The sequence below is a fragment of the Gossypium arboreum genome, chromosome 10 (genome assembly GCF_025698485.1).
Source record: "Gossypium arboreum isolate Shixiya-1 chromosome 10, ASM2569848v2, whole genome shotgun sequence".
Classification (NCBI taxonomy): Eukaryota; Viridiplantae; Streptophyta; class Magnoliopsida; order Malvales; family Malvaceae; genus Gossypium; species Gossypium arboreum.
In genome coordinates this window covers 131598279-131624474 of record NC_069079.1, presented here as the reverse complement: position 1 = coordinate 131624474, position 26196 = coordinate 131598279, and the positions used below count along the sequence as shown (strand labels likewise).

The 26196-nt window shown below is 32.1% G+C and overlaps 6 protein-coding genes across 8 annotated transcripts; 4 read left to right on the top strand and 2 right to left on the bottom strand.

Moving 5' to 3' along the window:
* Positions 1–1847: 1847 nt before the first annotated feature.
* LOC108466485 (protein IQ-DOMAIN 11-like) lies at positions 1848–4067 on the bottom strand. 3 transcript variants are annotated; one of them, XM_017766848.2, is made up of 6 exons: positions 3926–4067; positions 3610–3750; positions 3403–3532; positions 2969–3310; positions 2666–2887; positions 1848–2580 (listed from the first exon to the last, which is right to left on the bottom strand). In XM_017766848.2, exons 3-6 carry the CDS (start codon positions 3475–3477, stop codon positions 2065–2067), a joined length of 1155 nt encoding a protein of 384 aa, XP_017622337.1. In that variant the 5' UTR covers positions 3478–3532; positions 3610–3750; positions 3926–4067; the 3' UTR covers positions 1848–2064. The 3 variants fall into 3 exon arrangements, with proteins under 3 accessions (XP_017622337.1, XP_017622338.1, XP_052875657.1); XM_017766849.2 differs by having other exon boundaries at positions 3403–3509; XM_053019697.1 differs by having other exon boundaries at positions 3403–3509; positions 3899–3983.
* A 3561-nt stretch (positions 4068–7628) lies between these two features.
* LOC108467053 (pentatricopeptide repeat-containing protein At1g30610, chloroplastic) lies at positions 7629–13296 on the top strand. The gene is made up of 10 exons (XM_017767516.2): positions 7629–8372; positions 8471–8767; positions 9340–9531; positions 10141–10222; positions 10326–10517; positions 10646–10759; positions 11162–11252; positions 11364–11521; positions 11854–12285; positions 12738–13296. Exons 1-10 carry the CDS (start codon positions 7855–7857, stop codon positions 13074–13076), a joined length of 2415 nt encoding a protein of 804 aa, XP_017623005.1. The 5' UTR covers positions 7629–7854; the 3' UTR covers positions 13077–13296.
* A 136-nt stretch (positions 13297–13432) lies between these two features.
* Positions 13433–15434, top strand: LOC108467054 (transcription termination factor MTERF15, mitochondrial). Its single transcript, XM_017767517.2, has one exon. It carries the CDS (start codon positions 13984–13986, stop codon positions 15298–15300), a length of 1317 nt encoding a protein of 438 aa, XP_017623006.1. The 5' UTR covers positions 13433–13983; the 3' UTR covers positions 15301–15434.
* A 797-nt stretch (positions 15435–16231) lies between these two features.
* Positions 16232–18519, top strand: LOC108462693 (uncharacterized). Its single transcript, XM_017762613.2, has 2 exons — positions 16232–16698; positions 17160–18519. The coding sequence occupies exons 1-2, from the start codon at positions 16599–16601 to the stop codon at positions 18164–18166; spliced, it is 1107 nt and encodes a 368-aa protein (XP_017618102.1). The 5' UTR covers positions 16232–16598; the 3' UTR covers positions 18167–18519.
* Positions 18520–18926: 407 nt separating this feature from the next.
* Positions 18927–20596, bottom strand: LOC108462684 (protein JINGUBANG-like). The gene has a single exon (XM_017762606.2). It carries the CDS (start codon positions 20469–20471, stop codon positions 19287–19289), a length of 1185 nt encoding a protein of 394 aa, XP_017618095.1. The 5' UTR covers positions 20472–20596; the 3' UTR covers positions 18927–19286.
* A 2055-nt stretch (positions 20597–22651) lies between these two features.
* Positions 22652–23642, top strand: LOC108466294 (uncharacterized). The gene is made up of 3 exons (XM_017766627.1): positions 22652–22684; positions 22826–23038; positions 23121–23642. The coding sequence occupies exons 1-3, from the start codon at positions 22652–22654 to the stop codon at positions 23640–23642; spliced, it is 768 nt and encodes a 255-aa protein (XP_017622116.1).
* Positions 23643–26196: the final 2554 nt, after the last annotated feature.

The window sequence follows — 26196 nt, the reverse complement described above, 5'->3', positions numbered from 1 at the left end:
ACAATTAATCCATATGCTATGGCTATGGCTATGGCTATGGCTATGGCATGGTGGTCGACATTTTCTTATTAATGAAAGCAACTAGTGCAGTTTGAAAATTATTGATTTTTGAAATACATACACAATATGTACCCTATATTATATTCCAATTACATGCGTTTTGTTGCTTTCTTAACCAACAAATAAATAGTAAAATCCAATCTTTGACTAACTTCACGCTCCCTATCATTTAACACACTACATATATAAAAAAGGAAGTGGAGAAACAACTATATCTTCTACAATCAAGTAAGTCCAAGATTTTCTTTTTCCATCTCTTTTGCCACTGCCATTGCCTAAAAACCTCCTTCAATTTCTAAACTTCCATAATTTTAAAATTTAAAAAGTAAAGGATCAAATTGTTAGAAATAGAAGTAAAAATGACTACATTCTAAATGTTGAAAAGTGAATGAATTTAGAGAATATTTTAACCTTTCTTTTTTCCTATTTGTTTGTTTGTAAGTAAAAGTATCAAAGGCTCTTCAACTACGAGTTTGATTACATTTTGTCCCATTTATTCAAAAAATAGGAAACTAGTTTATGTACGCTATATCAAAGAGTAAATTGATCATTTTATTAAAAAATTTATTAAATTCTCCAACATAAGATACATGTAGCACGTCTAGTTATTTTGTCAGCTATGCTAGTTTTTAATAGTAAAAATGGATAAAAATTTTAACAGAAAAGATCAATTTGCTTTTTAATATAACGTATAAGTATTCATTTACTCTCCCTCCAAAAAAAAAGTATTCATTTACTTATTTTGTTAATAAAAAGAGTAAAATGTAATATAATTATTAATAGAAGGAACTCCCAAATATTTCACCTTTACTTGTGTTTCTTGGAAACCAAACTTGCGTCGTTTGCAACTGCAAACACCTATTAGCTTCATCAGAGGCCCATTATTTTAGCCATTAGTCAAACCATTTATATTAAAATCAAAGCGTAGCCCATACTCTGTGTACTTTTACTTTTATTGGTCCAGTTATGCCATGGGTCCTTTTATATACTTCCATGGAATTAAGCCCGCTCCAAATTTTGTATCTCAATCAAAATTTATCAAAACTCATTACAAGTTTTGGGTTATTATCTCAATAAATTTAATTTGAGTAAATTACATTAACTCAACTATTAGTTTATTCATCTAATTTTTAAAAAATTATAAAATGCTTATCTAACCATTCAATTTTATGTTTGTTGTCACTAGTCATCAAATAATAGAAAGATGATGTGATAGCTTTTAAAATTAGCATAATAACAACTTCAACCCTTTATATTTATATTTTGCATTAATTTAGTCTTAATTCTAAAAATTTTAACCCTAACATTTACACATTGTGTAGTTTGATTTTACTTTTCTTTGTGACCTTTTCATCAACTAAAAAACAAATTTGTTAGTTAAATTTGATAGGAAATATACTAAAATTGAAAACACCCAAAAATCTAAGATAATAATTTTTATTTTTTCTAATTCTTTTAAAATTAACTCCTCGATGTCACAAAGAAAAATAAAATTACAAAAAGACCAAATTACACAATCTGTAAAATGTTGAGGGTTAAATTTTTTAGAATCAATACTAAATTGATACAATATGTAAATATTAAAGGTTAAAATTTCTATCATGTCAATTTTAAAAGTTGCCAAGTTATATTTCTGTTAGTAGCTTAACGGCTGTGGACAAAAAAAAACAAATAGAATAATTGGGTTACCAGTTTATAGCTTTTCATATTTAGATGACCAAAAAAAATTAATAATGTGGTCACTAGTATTTTACCCATTTAATTTTCTAATCATTGCTCAAGTGATGTTATCTTTGGATAGTCTCATAACATTTCTGTTTTTATTGTGGCTTTCTTAATAGTATGTCATACACAAAACTTGATTCATTCAATTGTTTAAGCACAAAACAGCATCAGCAATCTCACACAAACACAATAACAAAGACTTGCTTCCAAGGGACCTAAAACATCACAATGGTCGAGTCATTTGAAGGTGCTTTTTTGCACCCAATTAGGCAATGAACATTAAGAGTTAAAGCTAAGATCCTTCAAGGTTTTCTTTGACTTTACAACCTTTAGTGTTGGGGATCTCTGCTCATAAGCGTTAGGCTTGCTTGTAACTGAAGATAGGAGACACAACTTGTTCTTATATGGTGAATAGCTTTCGGATTGAGTATCACAAGTTCCTGGCCTTAGCTTTGGTGAACTCATTGACCTTACCTTTGCTTTAGTAGATTGTGTTGCAGCCATGTAAGTTGGAACTACAGGAGATGTAATAAAAGAACTATCTTCTCCTAAAGAACTCTGCTTTCCATGAAATGATCGTCGTCCTTGAACCCGTACCGGAATATCTACCCCTTCTGCATCACAATGATACTGTCTCGAAAAAGTCTTGAGCCTCGTAGGCTTGCGGTTCGAAGTCCAAACCGAGTCTATGTCTTCGACTTCAACATCTTTACTTTTAGTATCCACCCATTGGTCTAACCAGTACTTCAATCCTCCATTACAATTGTCCCATCTTGTTTGACTGTTGGTATCCACCTATAATGTTTTGAAACCAGAAGGATTGATTATTACAAGAGATGACTGTTTGACTGTTGTTAATAGTGACAATGGACAGACATACCTTAAGAATCTTATCTTTCAAAGTTATCAACTCTTTGTTCTCATCATGTTGTTGCCAAGTGCCTTCTACAATTTGGAATCTCCTTGCACAAACTTGAGACTGAATGTTTACAATCGATTGCAAGCATTTTAAAGCAGTCAATGCTTGTCGTCTCACAACTCGGCCTCGAATAATTGCTTGAAGCTTCACTATCCCTTTCAATGCTCTCAAAGCTTTCCTTGCCTACAATTTTCTCCACGCCATAACTTCAAAATTCTTGTTCCCAAGAATGTGTTCAGTAATGATGAAAGAAAGAGAACTTACAAGGTAACCCCGAAAAGAAGCCTGGATTTTTATAGCAGCAAGTTGTTGGAACTTGTTGCCAAGCTCACTAGATGAAGAACAGTCAGGTTTAACATCATTGGTTTGTTCTTCTTTAGCTTTAGGGGCGTCATTGCCTGTGAGGCGAACAACCTCGGCTGCAACCTGAGCAGCTGCAACAGCTGCTTCAGCAGCAGCCACTGCGGCAATTGCCACTGTTAAGGCATGATTCTTCTGGTCCTCCTCTGTTTCATATTTTATGGTGTCTCTTGGTGGTGATGGAGCTTTAATGGATGCTAACCTTTTGGTCCTAAACCTTCCAAACATCCATTTCCTTCTGTTATCCTACCGACAGATATATATAACATATTAACATCCATGACAGCCATTCATCCATACAAGAACAGCAAAAGGAAAGGGGGGGGGTGAGGAGTTACCTTTTGTGCATTTATAAGTGTCTCAAAGAGAAAGAACCTCTTCACTAGATTGAACCAGCTCTTCTTCTTCGCCATTAAGAAGTCTCACTTCTTCAGGTACTACTATTCTGAATTTTTACATTTCCGCATCCTAACATCATCTTATATACTATAGTATAGTGGTAAATTCCATATGGATTGTGTATAAAAGGTGCACTGAATACTTACATATTTTGGGAGAATCAAACTGGAACCACCGCTTCAAAAAAGCTTTAGTCTTTGGAACTTGGATAGCTTAGATTGAGATAGAATTGGCGAGGAATTCCATTACATAAACGAAGAAAGCTATAGTTTTTTTTCCTTGAAAATCTGAAACCACAAACACCCAAAAGTAGATTAAATTCAATGGTTGATGGTAATGATTCATAATTTTCCATCTTTTTCATGATGAGTTTCATATGTTCAAAGTTGTGGGCCTTCAAAAAAATATAAAATAAAATAAAGGGCTGAGCTTCACTGTAGTTCATGGAGGGAACCAACCAACCTCTTCAATGAATTATGTTAAGTTTTAGCATTGTCCAACTCTTTACTCTCTAAATTGTGTACAAATAAAGTCCTAACAGACATTTCTACATGTCCGAGGGGGAATGAAATTACTTAACTATCCTTGAGTAAGATCTTTTGGGAGGGACATTGCAATGTAATTATATCTATTAGTGCTTTAATAATATTGTGAATTTAATTTTTATATTTTAATTTGCTCATTTTTATTTTTATATTTTTAAAATTTTAAAATTTCAGTTCTTATTACCAGTTAAATTTAGTAAATTAAGTGCGGTATAAAGACTTTAAATGATCCAATTAAACTAAATCTACGGTCTTACACATAATTGAGGATTAGTAATTAAATTTAATAAAAAATTAACTACTATTATTAGAGTCAAGATTAAAATTTTAAAATTTAAAATATATTAATTAAAATTTATCAAAGTAAAATACAAAAACTAAATTTACATTTCACAAAGTATAGCAGAATTTAACCTGAGTTATGGTAGTATATAAAAGGAATGGGATGAAGAGGGGAACTAGGATGTGTAATTGTGGGTTTGCAGTTTACACGATAGGATTTAAAGGAAGTTGAGACCTAAGGCTAGTAGGGGGACCAACCCACTATTCACTTACCAAATTTTCGAGGCATTTAAGTTTCGGTATCTGTTATATTTCACTTTTTAGTACATCAAAGGCAATTTGCGATTGGGTCCTCAACTGATTTCATAAAAATAAAAGAGTTATCGGCTTTGAAATTATTGCACTATTTAAGGCATAGATTAAATCGTACCTCAAATACCAAATCATTTATATCAAAGTGTTTGGCTTGAATTATGTTATGAAACTTTATATCACAATCTGAGTAAAAATATAATGAATATTTTATATTAGGAGTTAAATTATATTTAAAATAAGTAAATTAATTTTTATATATTAGATTAAAAAGTAAACTGATTCCTACATATATGCGTGAAGTACACGTGGCATTGTATGGTTATTTTGTCAGTTATATTAATTTTTAACAGTACAAATGAATAAAATTTTTGATAAAAAAGACTGATTTTTATTTTAATTTAACGAACATAAATTAATTTACTCATTTTTCTTATAGAAAGGCCAAACTAGAGACCTTCATATATTTTTTATCCAATATAACTTATTATACCTCATATATTTTTGAATTAAGATTTTATTATTGTAAAAAAATATAAAGAAGTGAAATAGCAACATGTGAGTATCTAAAAAAATACAATATCAGTTTGTGTCTTGCACTTAACAAGGATAGAGTTAAGCTGAGTTTCTCATCTCCTTTCCCTCTCCATTGGCCCTCATCGCATCATGGTGAACTTATCATTCTTTATTAGAAAAATGTGTACCATTTTTTAAAACACAACCGGTACACTAAGATACTATATATATTAGTATATACGCACATGCCAACATATACATACATACAACCATTATTGAGGTTGAGGGAGGTGGGGGATGGCAGAGAGAGAATTTGCTATTGATTGTTTTCAATGAGCAATGTTCTCTCTCACTCTCATTCTCATATTCTAACTTTTATAATAAAAAAATAAACCCATTTAATTCTAAACTTAATAATTTTTAATCTTATTTTTGAAATCTTTTATCTAAATAAGTCTCTAGTTGTTCTCTAAAGTTAAATTTTAATAAAGGGATGAAATAACATTTTGAGATTATGTTATCTTGTTATTTATAATTTTTTATAAAATTTAAAAATGCTAAAATTCATTTATAATTAATATTTTTCATATTATATATATTTAAATTTTAGATGATAATGCTCTCATAATGTTACGTCGTCACTCTTAAACAAAATTTAAGTTTAGTGATTAAATTAAAAAAATCAAATTTATTATTATAAATAAAAGAATTACCAAAAAAAGAAGAAGAATAATTTCTCTTTGTGTTTTTAGAAAAGCAAACCCCTTGGCCCTCACTCTCTTTATTCTTACTTGCTAGAAACCATCATTTTATTTCTTAAGTTACAATTAATCCATATGATAAAAAAGGGATGTATTTATGTGTAAGGTGTTTAAAATGTAAAGCATGAGCTGAGTTTTGTCAATTATAACCAAATTTGTCCGCAATCCCAATATGGGAAATACTACAAAGTTAAAATTGCCTATAATTATAACCATAGTTTGTTCTAAATTATTTTCCTAGCTCACACTTAATCAGTTAGTCACCAATAATAACATGGTGAGTAGCTGTCTAGAAAATGTTAATAATAAAATGTTAATAATATAAATGCATAGTGAATGAGGACCGTCCCTATTATATTCACCAGGCATTTCAATGTATTGATTCACATACTACACTTTTATTTCTTTTACATTATTATACATTATGGGAATATATTCATATGCTATATAAAAAAAAAAATTTATTCTTTGCTTTTTCGAAGTTCTAATCTAAGTAAATTTAATGAGTGAACAATATTTGACTATAGGCTAAATATGAAGTTCCACATGCTACACTAATCTTTTGTACTATATAATTAGAGGGTTATTACATACGCACACATAGTAAAAACATTTTATGAGTGAATAATCTTTAATTATCAGATCAAATACTAGAGTACCACACGTTACACTGTTTAATTACCTAAATTGTTTTTTGCATTATTAATTGTAACATAAAATCAGCAAGCAGCAGATGTAAGGTGAGGCTTTACTACACACATGCTTCACCCAAAATATTTATGCATTTTACCCGACCATCACCATTCACCTCACTCATGCAAATATCTCTTTTCTCTTTTTGTAAAACAAATAAAGTTGAAAACTACATTGGTGTTTGCCACCGGCCCTATTACCTTTTGTTTTTTACTTTTTTTTATTTTAGGGAAATTGCATTAAATTCAAAAAAGATAGTCTGATTGCACATGTTAAGGTACCATGATTAGAAACCCAAAAAAGAAAAAGGTCATTTAATCATTTATCTTCTATCTACCTCATAGCTTGAGAGATAAGCAAACAAAAGCATTCATAATTTTCATTTTTACGTTCAAAAGTAGACCAAAAAAAGAGATTGATTTCAATATAATTTTGTCTCCCATCAAACAGGGCAATTCAGATTGAGCCCAACTTTACCAGAAACTAAAGGAGATAGGCCGAGTAACCGCTGATGGACTACTTTGAACCTTTGGCCCAATAACAATTGGATTTGACCTTCGATTGTAAATCATTGGGAAACACACCTTTTTGTCCCTATCAAAAAGTTATAGCAATTTGATACTTATTAATTTAGAAAGTGAATAACTAAAGATAATTAATATGTTTTTCCGTCAATTATATATGATTTTGATTGAAAATAATAAATTTATCCATTAAAATTTAAATATTCTATTAATTTAGTCCTAATTTAATAGAATATATAGATGTTGAGTTAAATTTATTAAATTAAGATTAAATTGATAGAATGAGTAAAGGGTTAAAATGTTAAATCAAGACCAAATTGACAGACTGTGTAAATATTAAAGGTTAAATTTATTATTATACCGATGAAAATTATGTATAATTCATGAAAAATTGCCCTTAGTTGCTCACTTCATAAATTGATACGGATTAAATTGTTCCAATTTTTTTAAATGGACTAGTTTGCTCAATATCAAAACTAGGAGATACTTAAAAGGTTTTTTTTCCATTGATTTACAATCGAAGGTCAGATCCAAATGCTTTTGCCATTAGCCCAAATAACTCAACACAGACTCTAAAAGACTTGTTTCTGTCTTCTTCAGCCCAAATATCTCTAATCTTCTTCGAGTTCAAGCTTTTGCATCATCTTCCCCAACATTTCTTTAATTTTATACTAACATGATATACATTTTATTTATTTTTATCTCTTCTCGGACTTAGCAGATAGCAGCAGTTAGCTAAAAGTGAGAGCTTTTAATTCATGGTTATGGTGAGTGCTCAAAACCGAATGGGTATCTTTAGTTTTGAAAGCAATGGAATTTACACTTCATTTTCTAGCCCGAAACCGTTTCCTACAAGTGGGTTCTTCAGTTGCTGGAGACCAACAAGCCGGGTTGCTTTATGGTCAAAGAATCCAAGCAAGAAAAAACGGAAGTTTGCTTTAAGAGTGGTTAATTCCGGCGGAGGGGTTCTCGAGAAAGAGTTCGAATTTAAGCCGTCTTTCGACGAGTATTTGAAGACTATGGAGTCTGTGAGGGAGAAGAAGCAATCTTTTAAATCAAATAGAGGTAAGTCAAGTAGAAATTTTGAGGAGAATGAAAATATGTCCAAAATTGTTGAACATGATGATGTGAAAATGAAGAGTGAAGGAGCTGTTAGAGCTAGAAGCAAAAAGGCATTGCTTGTAAAAAGTGAAGATGATGATGTGAAGGCGCTGAGAGGTAATCCACAAGTTTCACGAATGCAAACAGAAGAAAGAACAAAAGAATCAGCTAAGTTGTAAGTACTTATTCTATTTGTTTTGCTAGTCTTTTCATTCTCTTCAGAATGTTATTTGTGTTTTGTTTTCTAATTACAACTTTGTTACTATGTAATAGACGCAAATGTGATTCAAAATCAGAGAGTTATAAAGATAATGTGAATTTGATAAAATTTGGAGGGTTTTCTAAGGAAGTAAAGATGTCTAAAGTCTTTAAGTACAATGAAGTAAAGTCGAAAAATGAAGGAATAAGAAGAACTAGAAGCAGAAAGTGGTTTGTTGAGGAAGGGGAAGATGATGATTTGAAGATTGAAAGAGTTGCCTTCAAGAACTTTGAAGAATCCAATGACATTGTTAATAAGCCACGAGTTTCAAAGATGGAAATGGAGGAGAGAATTCAAACATTAGCAAAGTCGTATGTACTCTATAATCCTTTTTCTTCTTATCTGCAAATTTCCTTCCTTACTTTTGGAATTTGGATGTTATTGATATGAAATTATGATTAACATTTTACATCCACTGCTAGGTGAAAGCTACACCCTTTGTTTTCATCTATCTAATTTTGAACATTGCTAACTTTTTATGAACTATTTGCCACCCACCGTTTATAGTTTATCGTAGTACCTGTTTGTTTGAATTGATTAAAATGTTTTAAATGGAACCACAAGCCTTTAGACGAGGGAGCATCTATCAATATTTGCTTAAATGGATTTATATAGTTTTTGTTTTGATAGGAAAGAAAGGATCTTCCAAGTTGATATCTGAAGTTAAAACATGCTAAAGACATCTCATATGACCTTCATTGCTTATTGCCGAATCTTGATTGTCAAGTTCATTTATTGTACCTAGGATATTTCTAAGTGAATTTATTTTGTTATGGATTATTTCCATTTCTTTTTTTCTGGTTAATTATGAGTTCCAATATTTTGTATTTTGGTCAGGTTTTATAATGTTCTCATTCTTCTTTAAGTAGTTCATTTTTAACAGGTTGAATGGTGCAGACATTGATATGCCTGAGTGGATGTTTTCTAAGATGATGCGTAGTGCAAAAATAAAATTTTCAGACTATTGTATATTAAGGGTGATCCAGGTATTGGGTAAACTAGGGAATTGGAGACGGGTACTTCAAGTCATTGAATGGCTTGAAGTGCGTGAGCGCTTCAAATCTCACAGGCTCAGGTATTTTTCCTCACCAAATCCCCGTTTTTTCTCTTATACATGAGCTTATGTCCTTAGAAACAGTTATGCTGTAAGAAGATTTGACTCAATAAAGTTATGATTGAGCGTGTTTGATTCAAAGGAGGCATGTATATGTCTATATCCACTTGAGGAAATTTTAACCTTTCCTTTCTCTGCACTAAGTAGTATTTTACTCTTTTTAATGCATATCTTCTACTTGCATAAAGTTCGCTAGGTAACCTCTATCAAGACAAATCCTTATAAGGTGTAATCATAAACTTCTGATCTTAGCAGTTATGTTCTGAAATATTGAAATAATTTGAAATGTTCTATGTTCTTGTTTTTAACTTCGTTGGCATCACTAAGAGTTCAAGAGTAACGAGGAAGCAAATTATGATGCATGAGAATGCTATATCCTAAGAATACTTGGAACTTCTTATTTATTGGAAAGGTAGTGCTACCTGTTCATTCTTTCTCCTTTAACTTTTACAAGTTGTTCCTACCCCAAAAATTCATTGCTTGAGTTTTTTGAATCCCATGGTTTATAGTTTGAAGAAAAGAAAACCATAGGGAATATGCTTCTTAACTAGATATATCTTTATGGTGCAGACATATTTACACAACCGCACTTGATGTACTTGGGAAAGCAAGGAGACCTGTGGAAGCTCTTAACTTATTTCGTTCAATGCAGGTAAGACACTTCAATTCTCAATTTTATGGCTCATGAAATGAACTTTAGTTTGATTTAAAGGGGAAAGGTTTTGTTGATGTCCTTTTCTTCTTCCCCAATTCAGCAACAAATGGCTTCATATCCGGACATAGTTGCTTATCATTCCATTGCTGTCACTCTTGGGCAAGCTGGGCATATGACAGAACTTTTTGATGTTATTGATAGCATGCGATCTCCTCCCAAGAAGAAATTCAAGACAGGGCCACTTGGAAAGTGGGACCCAAGATTGGAGCCTGATATCGTGGTTTACAATGCGGTGAGTAATGCATATTAGCATGCCTAAACGCTATTATCTTTAAAAATTGATTATTATCTTTTGTTTGATCTTTTATGCTGGATTATTGGTGCTTATAAAGAATGTTCATATTTTTCTTGTGTTTGCAGGTCCTAAATGCCTGTGCTAGGCGGAAACACTGGGAGGGGGCGTTTTGGGTTTTGCAGCAGTTAAAGCAACAGCATCTACTGCCCTCCACTACTACATATGGACTTGTAATGGAGGTGTGTTTATAAAGCTTGCTTTCATGCCAGATTCCGGTTTTTGTATTTTCATTTTATTTATGAAGTAATGCTAATCATGGTATCATGTTGGATGAGTGTGTACTTTTCTTAAGTTGCAAGTGAAGGACCTTCAATGTTTTGAGGTTTCTTGAAAATAACATCAAATGTCATCAAACAACTTTTTCTTAAGAACTCTTACTAGTGAGGATAGATATTGTGTATGGAATAGCAGTGTTTTGTTGCAGGAAAGGGTTTCTAACATGACATGTCTTGACTACATTCTTTAGTATCATATCATTGCAAGTCTGGCCTATCATGTCTGATGCTGAAATTTGTAATATGATGCTGTTAAATGGATTTTATATATGGATAAAATACTACAAAGTGTTTTGCTTTGCACAGGTGATGTTTGAATGTGGCAAATACAACTTGGTCCATGAGTTTTTCAGGAAAATGGATAAATCTTCTATACCAAATGCTTTGACATATAGAGGTATTTATGTAATCTTTCTTTCTCTTTGTTCCAATAGGTATCTTGATTCATGTCTAATTCCAAAGGTTCATATCATATCTGTTGTGGAAGCTGACTTTGGTTTGTTTTCAGTTCTTGTAAATACCCTTTGGAAGGAAGATAGGATAGATGAGGCTGTATCAGTTGTTCAAGTTATGGAAAAACGAGGAATTGTAGGTTCTGCCGCTCTTTATTATGACCTTGCTCGCTGTCTTTGTAGTGCCGGAAGGTGCCAGGAAGCACTGATGCAGGTATATTTTTAATTTTTAATATATTTTGTTAACTGATTCCTTTTATGCAAATTAGTATTTGAAGTAAGCTCAGCTCAGGCCGTCCACATTTATTCTTGAAAAGTTACTTATGACTATTTAGGAGCTTTATGAAATTTACCATTGAAAACAGTCAGGGTCTGCTTGCAACAAATATGATTTAAAATATGTTCTAATTCATATGAGCTGAAAAGGAGATTTAGATCTTTTTTGCCATATCTGCTTAATAGAAGCCTTCAACCTATCTTCAATGAATATGCAATAAAATGTCAAGGTGAGGTCTGTTAACTAAAACATTTGCTTTTCTTTTGCAGATTGAGAAAATATGCAAGGTTGCTAACAAACCACTGGTGGTAACTTATACTGGTTTAATTCAAGCATGTCTAGATAGTGGAAACATTGAAAATGGAGCATACATCTTCAACCAAATGCAGAAATATTGCTCTCCAAATCTTGTCACTTGTAATATCATGCTGAAAGCTTATTTGGATCATGGATTATTTGATGAAGCTAAAGAACTGTTCCAGAAGATGTCCAAAGATGCAAATGAAATGAGCAGCAAATGTAATGATTTGAATGGAGTGGTAGCTGATAGTTATACATTCAATATCATGTTAGACGCATGTGTTCAACGGAATAGCTGGGATGAGTTCGAGCATGTGTATGGAAGGATGTTGCGCGATGGATTTCATTTCAACGCAAAACGTCATCTCCGCATGATACTGGATGCTGCTCGAGCTGGAAAGGTATTTTATAAGAGCCTTTGCAGTAAAAGTACCATGGAGACCTCTGTACTAGGAGTCAGATTGTATTTTACCTCCTCTACTAAAAAAAAATGGGCCCTATGCATTAGATCAAAGAGCAATTTGATCTTTCTGTTAAAAATTTCATCCATTTTTTACTGTTAAAAATTAGTTCATGCATGTTACTATGAGGTACATGTGGCATGTCAAATGTTACTGTTTGGTTATTCCGTCAACCATGCCAATTGTTAACAGTACAAATGGATAAAAAATTTAGCATAAATGACCAATTTGCTGTTTAATCTAATGTATATGGACCAGTTTGCCTGTTTTTTGAGTAGAGAGTGCAAAATACAATCCGGCTCAAGTATACGGGCCTCTATGGTATCTTTGCCATGAACATACTATATTCTAGATGATTATTGAGAGCTGTTAATATTATTACTATTATTCAGGTGGAGCTATTGGAAACAACTTGGGAGGAGATGGCTAGGGACAAAAGAATTCCTCCTCTGCCTTTGATAAAAGAAAGGTTTTGCATGAAGCTGGAGAAAAACGATTACAGGTCTGCTGTTTCATGTATCGCCATCCATCCCGTGAGCGAGTTACAGGCATTGTCAAAGTCAGTGTGGTTGAACTTATTCAAGGAGAATGCCTGTCGTTTCCAACAAAAAACGATTATCGGATTAGTTGAAGAAGTAGAGATGATTATTGGCAAAAGTGAGTCACCAAACGCTGTTCTTGACAATCTTTTAGCATCTTCTAAACAAATTTTAAGGACTGGGCTTGTTTGATTCGTTCTATCTCATCGCATCAATTCAGTAAATCAATCAATGCTAGCACAAACCCTTGTTTTTTGTACAGTTGAAAATGTGTAGGTAGGTAGTAAAGTTTCTTTCTAATTCTTGATCATATGTGCCAATTTTTGTCTCTCTGTATCTTAGTTACTATTATACTATTGCTAATTCCATTTAATATTCAATAAATATGTATGCACATGCATCAAGGAAAGAATGGATGAATGAATGAATGTATAAATATTATATTTATGTTTTTGCATGTTCTGTTTATCATTTTATCAAACAAATTCAAATTCGAACTCAAAAATTTGATCCAATCAAAATTAAAACTCAATCCAACACAATTTTAACGATTTAAATTTAAATTTGTTAAACCCTCGAAATGTCTTAAACATGCTAAAGTAACACAAAATGGTCTGGATCAAAGAGAGAGGATGAACTTGAAAATTTTAGAACTCCAATCTAAACATATATAATAAATTAAAGCAAATAAATCTTTGAATGCCAATGAAATTTTGGCAGATTTTGAAGGTTGGGGTTTTCTATTTAGCCCCTAAAAGCTGGACTTCTAATCCTTCCTCTTAATTGGAAGCGTAAAAGCTTTTTTTTATTGGGTTTTTTTTTTGGGGGGAGGGGGGTTAGGGTTTGGATAGATTGGCATATGGAGAAATCGACGGGCCCGATGATTTTACCGCCAAGATACTGCTCCTAAATATCCCCGGTACGATAAGTGATTTTCATGTTATCCCCAAATTAGTACTAGTTAGTAGTTTGATCTTAGCTTAAATTTACCATCTTTACTAGTATCATTATATTAAAGATTTCGTGCTTCGGGTTGTGCTTTTAATGTGTTATTTGCTTTTAATTTGAAAAGAACTGAATTTTTCGGGTAGGAAAAGCCATGGTTATCAGTTCCTTAACTAAAGCTAGTCTTTTCTACCGGTTGTCATCAACCCAATTCTTTTCCACAGTTTCCCCCAAAACTTCCCAATTCAGGAATCAAATTTCTCTTGCCAATCTCCTTCAAAGGTACGGTTTTCCACCAACTCAACTCCATTCTTTTCTTGCAAAAAACCAGTTTTTACTTAATCGTTCTAATGTCCATGACATCCAGAACTCTCTGAACATTCTTTTATCTTTTAAAATTCCTCAGCCTTCGTTTATTTCTTTGTTATTTGACTGTCCGGCAGTCTTGGATTCGAACTTTTTGAAGAAATGGCAAATTGGGATTTCCAAATTTGGGAACTTGGGTATTTCCCCAGTAGGGATCTGCAATGTTTTGGCACTTTCTAGGCGATTTCGGATCGACCCGGATTTGTTTTTGAACCGTGTTGGTGTTTTGAAAGATTTAGGATTTAATGATGGGGTTTTGACTAGGGTTTTAGAAAGGTTTCCTCGGATAATCATGATGAAGGAAGATGATCTTTGTGAAAAGATTGGGTTTTTGGAAGGAATTGGGATTTCAAGATATGGGATTGAAAGGGTTTTTCATTTGTTTCCTGAGGTTTTAGGATTTGACGTCGACAATAGGTTGAAGCCATTGCTTGGTGAGTTTTTGGAACTGAGTTTTAGTGAAAATATGATTAGGGATGAAATCATAAAAGATCCAAGAGTTTTGAGCATGGAATTAGGGGAAATGTCAAGGTGTTTGGGATTGTTAAAAACTTTGAAATGCCGAGCTCCCATTAAAGACAAGATTTTTAGCGAAGGTGAATTTAGAGCTGGGTTTGAAGTAAAGCTTAGAGTTGATTGCTTGTGCAAACAGGGGTTAATTCATAGAGAAGCATTTAAGATCCTATGGAAAGAACCGAGATTGATTTTATATGAAGTAGAAGAGATTGAGAAGAAAATAGACTTCTTGGTGAAAACGATGAATTATAAAGTTGGTTGCTTAGTTGAAGTTCCGGAATATTTGGGTGCCAATTTCGACAAACAGATCCTTCCTCGATACAATGTTTTGGAGTATTTGAGATCGCAAGGAGCACTAGAATTTGATGTGGGATTGAAGAGTTTGATAAAGCCAAGTAGGCTTAGATTCTATAATTTGTATGTCAAACCATATCCGGAATGCGAGAAGATGTTTGGGAGGTTTGCTGAAGGTGCTGCCATTCAAGGGCGGCATCCGGTTGGGATGTGGAAGCTTTTTAAACCACAAAAGTATGCAGAATCAAAGGAAGATGTGAACAACATGAAATCTTTTATGGAACCACTACTTTAGCTCACAAAGCTACTGATCTATCATTTCTTTGTAGTCCAATCTGAAATGTGTAAATAAGCATTTCTTTTCTTTTCTTTTTTGCTGTATACAGTTCTTACTATCATTCAATATTCAATCTCTAAATTGGACTATAATATATATTTACCTACAGTCGGGACACTCAACTTCCTTTTTTCTTTATCTAAAAGGAAAATTTATTAATTACCTTGCTAATCTTAGTTTTTTTTGGAGTGTTTCATTGGACTACTAAGATTTTTCATGGATTTCATGAATCAACCTAATTCATAAGAATCAAATGAGTCTCATTTAATAAGTTACTTTATAAGATGTTTTGTGCATAATGGTAATGGACTTTAATTTGTGTCTTGTAACACTAGAATTAAGCTCTTGAAAATGGCTCACTAAATCAGCTATCCTATCAGCACACTAATTTCCTTCCCTATATATATACATATGAGTGAGACATAAGGCGCAAATAAATCTAAACACAAGCGACTTGCAATTTCATTAACAAAAGTGGAGAGAAACATGTTAGACAAAGTATTATTAATGATTTCCATCATAATCTCAACATTGACCTCAATCTTCAAGTGAGAAATATTCATTTGATGTGCTAAGGAGAGTCAATCTCTAAATATCCCACAATTACTAGTAATGAATCGGTATATGTCTATGGGACTTTCTAGTTCTAACCCAAATTCCATCTTGATTTTTAATGCTAGACTCAACATCTTTGATGTTGGAATAACCAAGCCATCATCCATTAGTATTGAGTTTAAAGGCACCATAAGTTGGGATTGCCATTTAACCCCATTAAAATTTCGGTTATACTATATATTACAACAAATGTCAATTAAACTAAGGTTTAATCCACACTTTGTTATTATATAAGTTTATTACATAAAATTATAAGAATGCAAGTATAAAAATAAACAGCCGCTCAGAAAGAAAGCATAGCTATAGCCTATCGTGGTAGTACTTGGTGTTGTAATTTGTAAGGAAAGAAAGAAATAAATAAATATCGTAAAATAACTAATAATAATAAACCGTTCCATTCCTCCGGCCCGTCGCGCGCTCTGGAACCATAAATCTCCGTCTTACTTACAGATAACTCTCAAACTCAAAACTCAAATTCCAGAAACACAATCTCTATACTTCTCATTTTTCACTTTCACTTTTTAGTTTCTCCAAAAACATTCCTTTTTTGTTTATTTATCCCCTAAAAGCTTCTCTTCTAATCTTTCCCCCTTAATTGAAACCATAAAAACAATTTTTTGGGTTTAGGGTTTGGAGGAGAGATGGGCAATTGGAGAAATCGACGACCCCGACGATTTTACAGCCAAGATATAGCTCCTAAATATCCCCGTTCCTACCATGTCCCTGAATCTTCTTTTTCTGGTACTGCCGCTATCATTTCCAATCAATCTAATTTCTTGTACACAATTCTCTTTATCTTGCATTCATTTGAGTTACAAAATAATGTTACGATTGTGTTGATTCAAATCTCATATTCACTTCACACAGCACAGAATCAGAGGCACATGCTTTTAAAGAGTGAACAAATTTTGATGACTGTTAATTTGTAGATGAAAAAAAAAAGTTTCCTTTCTTTCACAAGTTGGTGTATTCTTGGAATATTGTTGAATATAACCATCAATTATTTCTGTATGTTTATTCTTGGTGAACCTACTTATATGATAAACGACTTAAATGTTATTCCTAATATCTTACTGGTTGCTAGTTTGATTTAACTATCCACATTGTCTAAGAACTAACACTTGTTTATTCATGTTTTAACAAATTATATATATAAGATGGTGGTGTGCAATTCTATGCTGATTATGTTTTTTTCCTCATAGAGTTTTCTAATGATGGTGTGCCTTTGTGGGAAAAGAAATTCTGCACTCTAGTTGGTAAAGTGTCGTGGCGGAAGATAGTGGATGCCAAGAACTTCACTAGCCACGACAATAATGTGCTCAACTGGGATGATTCAGCTGGAGAAGAAGCATTTCGTAATGCAAAAAGCCAGTATTGGGCAAAAATCAATGGCTTCTCATGTGACATTTCTGCTCCTGATCCGAATGCTTATATCGAAGAAATAAATTGGAATCCTTATATTGACCCTGAATTAATAAGGGAATTAGAACGAGAATATTTTGCTCCTCCCACTGAGGTAGAAGAAGATAGCGTGGTAGAGCATGAAAACAAGATAACAAGGAACCTTTCATCTTCTCCAACAGAAGAGTGTAACACGATCCCCTCTAAGGTTGATGATAATCCTTGGGAAAGTAACAATGTTACTCAGGGTAGTGCAAAGGATTTTATAAGCTGGGGCCATTTGGTTCTTAAAGTTGATGACGCAAGGAATGGTAATAATCCTTGGGAAAGTAGCATTACTCAGGGAAATGAAAGTGGAAAGCATAACTCATGGGGAGATTATGGGTCTAGGGATTGGAATACTGGAAACAATTCTTGGGGTCATAGATATAAAGGCATTGACTCGAAGATGGATGATGGATGGGGAGACTTCAAACGAACTTCATGGGGAAGGAACCGGCAAGATGCTAAGGAGTTGCCGAATAGGAATAATTCATGGGAACGTAGCTGTGTTCAGCACAATGCAGGTTGTGATGGAAATTCATGGGGTCGGAAAGCAGGGGGTAATCATGATGTTGGATCGAGAAAGTTGGACTACAGAAGTAGCAGCAGCGGGGGAGCATGGCATTCTGGTTCCCGGAAGAGGGAAGGTTTTCACCAGTATACACCTGTCTACAAAAGCTCCAGGTTTCAACAGGATGATAATCAAGGAAATCATTACTGGAGGAACGCAAAATCTAACAAGAGGGTTAGCTTTGTGCGCGAGTAGCCGTTTTTGCTGGCTAATTTTTTTTTGTTTGAAGATTCTCCATCCATCAAGCCATGAACATCTTTTACTTCATTTATTGTCTCATAAGTAGGGGATGGTGGTTCCTTTTTGTGCAATTGGTGCCACAGCATAGAGCATACCAGATAATAGTGAACCTTCCCCTGATTTTTCAGAAGAGTCTGGGAAGTTCATACATATACTTTGTGATCCATATAGACATTTTTGTTTTGGTCCATAATTATGTCCATGAGACAAAGCTCTGCCAATAGAAGTGTTATTTTGTTATTAATTTACTGGTTACACTTACACAACAGTGTTATTTTGTTGTTAATTTACTATTTACACTTACACAACAGTGTTATCTTCTTATTATTATACATGCTTTTCAACATTCTAAACAGCCTTTATGATATTAATAAACAAGTTTAAAGACACACTTAGCATGATTCCTCTACATTCTAGTCCAAAGTAAAGGGCATTCTTACACTGAAGAGAAGTTGGAAAACACCAAAACACTTGATGTCTATGATAAGGCAAAGATTGCTTTGTAAATGGCATATTAAGATGTTTGTAAGAAATGCAATGGTAGCAACTTCACAACTAAAATCATCACTTGATTAAGATTAAGTTTGTCCCTGATTCAATTAACTAATTTCTGCCTAACACAATCATCAATCATGTAATGACCGCGAATTATTGCTTAATACCTGATTTCTTTGCCCTTAATTAGCAAACACATGATTCAGACAACAAATGTTAATTCTTCATTAAACAAAACAAAGCTGCTATTATTCTCAATCATTGAACAAATAAAGTAAACTATTACATTCTTTATTTTTTCTTTTCCCAAATGACTAATTACAATTCACAAGAATTCAAAAAATCTGTATGAAAACAATAAGACAAAAAATCGATCACTGACAAATATACCCTAAGAAACTGCACATTAACACATGAACCCCTGAACCATATCTTCTTAAAGCCTCAATAAAAGATTTTTCCTATGTTCTTAAGTTCAAACAAAACTAATTAACAACAAATAAACTATTGAAGCACTGCAAACGATTAAAAGAGGAAGCAGTACTTCATTACAAACAAAAAAAAAAAAAAATTGATTAACTTATATAGCAAACCTCTTGGGCACCCACCAGACTCTTACTGTTTTGTCAAGGCCTCCACTATAGAGCAAGAAACCATTGCCAACATTACAGGGTGATGCCTGCAAACATTTGATTGGTCCTTGATGACCATTAATGACCCCAGTTTTACAAAGTTTACCATAAGCCTCTCGCTTCCAAATACCTATGGTTTTATCAGCTGAACCACTGCACAAAACCTCTCCGATCAGGCACATACACAAAACAGCCATATGGTGTGCTTTAGTCTCACTCACTAATTTCCAACTAATAAAATTGGCATTCCCTTCCCACCCCATAATATACCCATCTGAACCACCTCCATAGACCCATTTTCCATCCTCTGAAACAGTGACTGAATTCAATGAAACATCTTTATGACCCTCTAAAATCCCTTGCAATGAATGAGAGGTGTTCCCATGTTTTCCCCAAGCTTTTATTTTCCCATCTGCAGATGCTGAATACACAATTCCTTTACAAGCTACTAAGTTATTGATAGCATCATCATGTGCTTTAATGGATTCTAAACATTTCAAATCAGATATCCTCCATACTTTAAGTGTTTTATCCCATGAACCTGAATAAACTAACCCATTATACACTGCTAAACAAGAAATACTGTCTGCGTGTTCAATCCATAATCGCTTGTGATGCCGACGAGTTTGGACATAATTGCTTTGCTTCATGAACTTTCCCAAATAGTCTTTAGTAGTAGGAAGTGTGTTGATCAGCTTAAAGACGTTCTCCGAGCTTGTTGACACCTTCCATACCCTGATTTTACTATCTTGATGTGCAGTGAAAACCTTATTGCCAACAGCCACAAGCGCTTTCACCGAGCCATCACCTTGGCCGAACTTTGTGAACTGCCTCAAATCAGGTTGTTGCCACACTATAATGTCCTTGCCTTGTGATGCACTTAAGATGAATTCCCCACATAAAGCCAAGCAAGAAACTGAACCAATATGCCCGGACAGCACTGCCAATGATTTACATGAAAATTCATATGTGGTGGCCACATCTCGAAGCTCAAAACGATGAGATGTGGGTGGGCTATTATCATCAGCTTCACTGCTTGTGCTGCTAATGCTGCAGCTTCTACTGCTTGTGGCAGATGACAGTAAGGGAGCTGAAAATTCATGCATTGAAGGAGCCATTGTAATAAGGACCATTTCTTGAACTCTATGCTCCTCTGTGCCTGTACGAGTGTGAGAGACAGAGCGAAGGTATGGATATAGAAAGAGAGGAGCGGTGTCTAAAGAAAGGCACGGATTTCTTGATAGAGAGAGAATGTGAATAAATGGAAGAGAGGGTTCCTTGTAACGGCTATATTGACAAAAATGTAAGCTTGGCCTTGGTGATGAAAGTAGGTGAAAAAGAAAGGGTCCACCATGAGCATATTTTGGGGCCGTTTCTTGTCTGTTATGTAAGGAAATGCACGGAAGAAATTTTTGTGAGAAGAGTTAAATTGTATTTTTTGTACTAAAATTATCAAATAGATTAGTTCTTGTCTGTTTCGTGTAAGTGTTGACATATATATGTAATAAAACGTATGGGAAGAAATTTTTGTGATAAGAGTTAAATTATATTTTTAATTAAATTATTATTTTATTTAATATATATAAAATAATTTACTTATTTTTAAATAAAATAAAATATAATTAAACTCTTAATATAAACCAACATAATTCTTCTTCCATTGGATTTATGGATTGTAAACTGACTTCAAAACTGGGCAGCCAATTCCACCAATGCTAGTGGAATTCAGACATTCCTAGTCAAAGGAGATACACAAAAAATGGAGTAATTAGTTAGTTTTCCTTTGTGATTTTGCCAATTGGTATTAAATTGACAGCACTAATCATCATTATTAGAGCACATGAAACATGCCAGCTCGCCAATCACCAACTTAAATTTTGCTCTCTTGTTTTTCCATCAGCAAAGGAAAAATAAAATAATAATAATAATAATAATAATAATAGTCAATTTAATAGGCCAGGCTGCTGATAAATGAGATATTGAGAGCTAAACTTGATTAGTTTATATTAAATTAGAAGTGGTCGGTTACTATTCGTTATGCTTTTTCAGAATATAATAATACAAGAAAAGGTTTAGATAGTTGGACCAAAACTTTCATCATTCTCCATGGAAGACTTTGTTTCAGCAGAAACAATTTCACAAAAGCGAAATTTTCAACACAAAACAGCGTGCATTCTATCAAACTATATTTATCACTGTTTAGAGGATAATTTTTTTAAAAAAAATGTAATGCACGCTTTAATCCCTAAAATGTTACACTTTTCTCACCTTCATCCTTGAAAATTTTTTGGTCCACTTCAAGTTCAATCTCCAAAACCAGTTTAATTGGTTAAAAACTAACTGTTGGATATTTAGTCAAGCTTCCATGTATCATGCGCTGACATCATTGTGATGTATCATCCGAAAAACTTTTAAAATATTAAAAATGAAAAATATATAAAATTACAAAAATTATTTAATAATTACAAAAATAATTAAAATAGAAAAAATGAAATTATAAAACTGAAAAACAATATAAAAATTACTAAAATTTTAATAAATATTAGAAATTTTAATATTTTTGAAATTTATAAATCATAATTAATAGAGCTTGAATATGAGATCGTTGTTTTTAAAAGGATATTTAATTTAAATAATTAAAATTATTCAAATTCATCACATAAAATGATCTACTAATCATATATTAATTGAATTATAAAAAAATTATTGTAAGTGATAGACAACGCTTTCATGTTCAAACTCTATTAAATGTGATTTATAAAACTTTAAAAATATTGATTTTTAATTTGTTTTAATTTTTATATTTATATAAATTGTAGTTTTATGATTTTATAATTTTCTAATTTTTAATAATTTTAAATATTTTTTATAATTTTTAAATATTTTTAAAGTTTTTTAGATGACGACATCATAAGGATATTATTGTATGACATGTGGCAACATATGATTGGATAGTATCCCAATTTCTTTTAACGTGCAAAGGATTGAAATTAAAATGTCTGACAATGTTAGGAACTAAATTGAGAACATTAAAAAAAGTGATATACTTCAAAGGCTAAAGTATGCATTAAGCCTTAAAAAAATCAACTAGTATGGGATGTAATTAGATTATACTATAAAATATAGAATATAAGTTCAACATCAAAGATAAGATAGTTGGAAGATGCTGCCACAAATCTTGAATATGAATAGTAAAATCGATATAGAAGATAAAATAATATTAAAATCTGAAAATCAGTAAAATTATCATTTAAATTTGTAAAAATATATAAATATTTTTAATAATATAAAAAGATAAAATATATTAGAGCCGATGGTAAGGGGTGGGATGTTTCGCTTATTGATGGTTTGTTAACCCCTTCTGATGCCTCCCGTGTACTACGATTACCGTAAGTTCCTTTTCTGTGCCCGATCGATGAATATGACAATTTGATCGTCGAGGTACTTATACGGTGAAGTATGACTATAAACTTGCAGTTCGCAGCAGGTGGAGGGACCATGGCTGAGGTTGTGGAACTCGTCCCTACCGCCTAAGGTTAAAGACTTCATATGGCGTTGTCTGCGGAATTTTTTGCCGGTTTTGTGTCGGTTAGCAGAAAAGGGTTCTGCGGTCCTTGTCGACTGTGTTCGCTGCGGGGGAAATGAAGAGATCGATCATGTGTTTCTTGGGTGTCCGCTTGCTGCTTTGGTCTGGTCTTTGGTGAATATTGATGCCCCGAGCCTCCCTGTTTGACTGGCTTTGTATTTTGCTGCTGGGTTCGGATGTTGACCGACTGGAGAAGGTGGCCGTCACGCTTTGGAGCCTTTGGTATTTTCGTAACTCTGCTGTCTGGAAAGCTTCTTTTGTGCCTTCGCAGCAGGTTGTTTCTTTTGCTGCCAGTTTCATGCAGGATTGGGCAGCCTCGAGGAGCGCCTATGGCCGGCTCAAGGGGTTGTCTTTGGCTCCTTTTTCAGCTGCTACCGTTTGGTCTCCTCCGCTGGCTGGCTTGGTTGAATGTAACGTTGATGCCGCCATCGGTCACACTGCTCGGGTCTCTAGCTTTGCTGCGATGGTTCGTAATGATTATGGTGATTTTGTCAAAGCAGTCTCGGGTTGTTGTTCTGCTATGTTTAGTCCTTGTGTGGCGGAAGCTACCTCGGTTAGGGAAGCCTTCTCTTGGTTGAAGGTCGAAAGCTTCGATTCTGTCTTGGTCCAGATGGACTGTCTGGACGTTTGTACTGCTCTTCAGTCTCCGCGGGAAGATTGTTCAGAACTCCAATACCGGAATTTCTGCCATGAGCTCCTTGGTGTGAGGTTATGGTAAGGTTATAACCTCTTTTAACAGGCTACAAGTTAAATTACTTAAGATTTAAGAATCTTTCATATTTCAAGTAATTTTTTTATGTATTAAAAATTACTTAATTGTTTTAGATCTCTTTCGTCTTCTAGGTAATTCTTATAGGTTTTAAGTAATTCTTTATTTTTTTTTTAGAAATTTCTTAATTACTTAGAATCCTTTCATATTTTATGTTTTAAATATTTTTATTATAAATTACTTAATAAAAATTACTTAATTTCTTATATATTTTAAGTATTTTTCTTGTATGACAAATTATTTAATTTTCTAAAAACATTTTCATATTTTATTTTATACTACGAATTATTTAAATTCTTAAAATTCTTTCATGTTTTAAGTAATTTTTAATGTTTTATGAATTACTTAATTTCTTAAAATTCCATTATATGTGTATTTTAAGTATTAATTACATTCTCTTGTAATTACAAATAATTATAATTCCTAGACTCTCTATATCATGTTTGCTAGGACAAATTATAATTATACAATTACATATTTTATATATTTTTAAAAATATATTTACTATAAAAATTATCAAGAAGGTAAAAATTTCTAAACGAGCAACAAAAATTAAAATCAAGCAAGTAGTCAACATTATTAAAAAAATATTAAGAAAAATAATCATATTCAATTTTAACCAATTGCTCTAGCATTACATATTTGTTGAGTTATTCTCTCTTTAATATTTAACATAAAATCATTATAATCATTTGTTGGTCTTTAATAGAGTTCATCATCATCGATCTAAATTTGTATCGTTAAGGTTATCAAAATCTTCTTCTTCCATATATTTTTCAAAATATGAATTATTCGGATTCTACCTACAAATGAAGTTTTGAAGTATACAATATGCTAATATGATCTAACATTGTGTTTTATGCTATATCGAGGTAATATTGTTAATATGATAAATCTTTTTAAAACAATACATTTTAAAGCTTTGAATGTTTTAAATTAAAGCGTTAATGAGTTGTCTTTAGTGCTTATGTCTAGCTAACCTTATTCTCTCAATAGTTTTAATTGTATAAACTTTTATAAATTTAATTTGGAGAAAAACTTATGCTAAGTTATTACTTTTTTTTTAATATGTAAATTAGGTAAAAAATATAAAATTTATTTAAAAGTTTTATAAAGTGTCCATACTTTATAAATAATATAATTTTTTTACCATAACTTTAAAAATATATATTTTTATAAATAAGTATATATATTTTATAAGATGTAGTATGAACACGTAAATAAATTATGTCCATACTTTTTACCTTAACTTTTATAAATAAGTATATTATAACACTTTTATAACACCTGAATTACTTTTCATAATATACTTTTTGACCATAACTTTAGAATTTTTAAAATTTATATAGTATAATTTTTGTTATAACTTTAAAATACACATGAATTATTTTTATAATATAATTTTTAAAATCGTTAATACAATTTTAAAATTTTTTGTCATAATCATCCCAAACACTCATACATGTTTGTGCTTATAATATAATATGTATAACTTGTATAAAAATAACTTCTTAAAATTAAAATTATATATAGGTGTTTGAAAAATTACATGTAATTAGATTTGAATATAACTATTCATGTCTCATCTTCTAACTGCTTAAATAATTCTTTAATGTGAATACTTAATTTCTTAGAATCCTGAATAATTATTTAATGTTTTAATTATATATTTCTCAATAGTTTAGATTAATTACTTGATTTTATAACCTCTTTTTTGGAAATTACCTGCAAAAGTGCCCAAAAAAAAAAATTCATCCACTAAGTCCCCCAAGTCAATAGAATTACTTGATTTTATAACCTCCTTTTTGGAAATTACCTGCAAAAGTGCCGAAAAAAAATTTCATCCACTAAGTCCCCAAAGTCAATAGAATGGGCAATACAATAATAGGCCATACCGTGTTCTTTCTTTTGTCAGAGAAAATAAATTCAAAAAATAGACTAAACTTTATAAAGTTTCAATTTGAATCACTTAACTTTAAAAAATTTCAATTTAAACATTAATATTTAAATTTATTTTTGTTTTGGTCATTTGTGGTTAAATTCTTAACGAGAAGTCTTTTTTAATTGGTATAATAATATATTTAGTCCTCAATACTTACGTATTCTATCAATTTGATCCAACTTCTAAATAATTTAATAAAATTAACACTTCATATTTACAAATTTTATCAATTTGATCCTCCAAATTTTTAACTAAAACTTTTAGCTTTTAAAATAGAGGTATTTCACATTTATAAATTTGTAAAACCTAAACAAAAAAAACACTTTCCTCAACTAATGAGCTATTTTTCGAGTCAGTTCTTAATACCAATGAGTTTACTCTTATTATTAAATGTATGATATTTCCTTCAAAGTACATAAGTTCTTGAAATGGAAAATTAAATCCAGAATTAAAAATATGGTTTTGAAAAAAATCTAATTATTTAATTAATAATTATATAAGAACAACTAATGAACATTTAATTTTCATAAGAAAAAAATGTGAAAGAATTAATTGAATTTC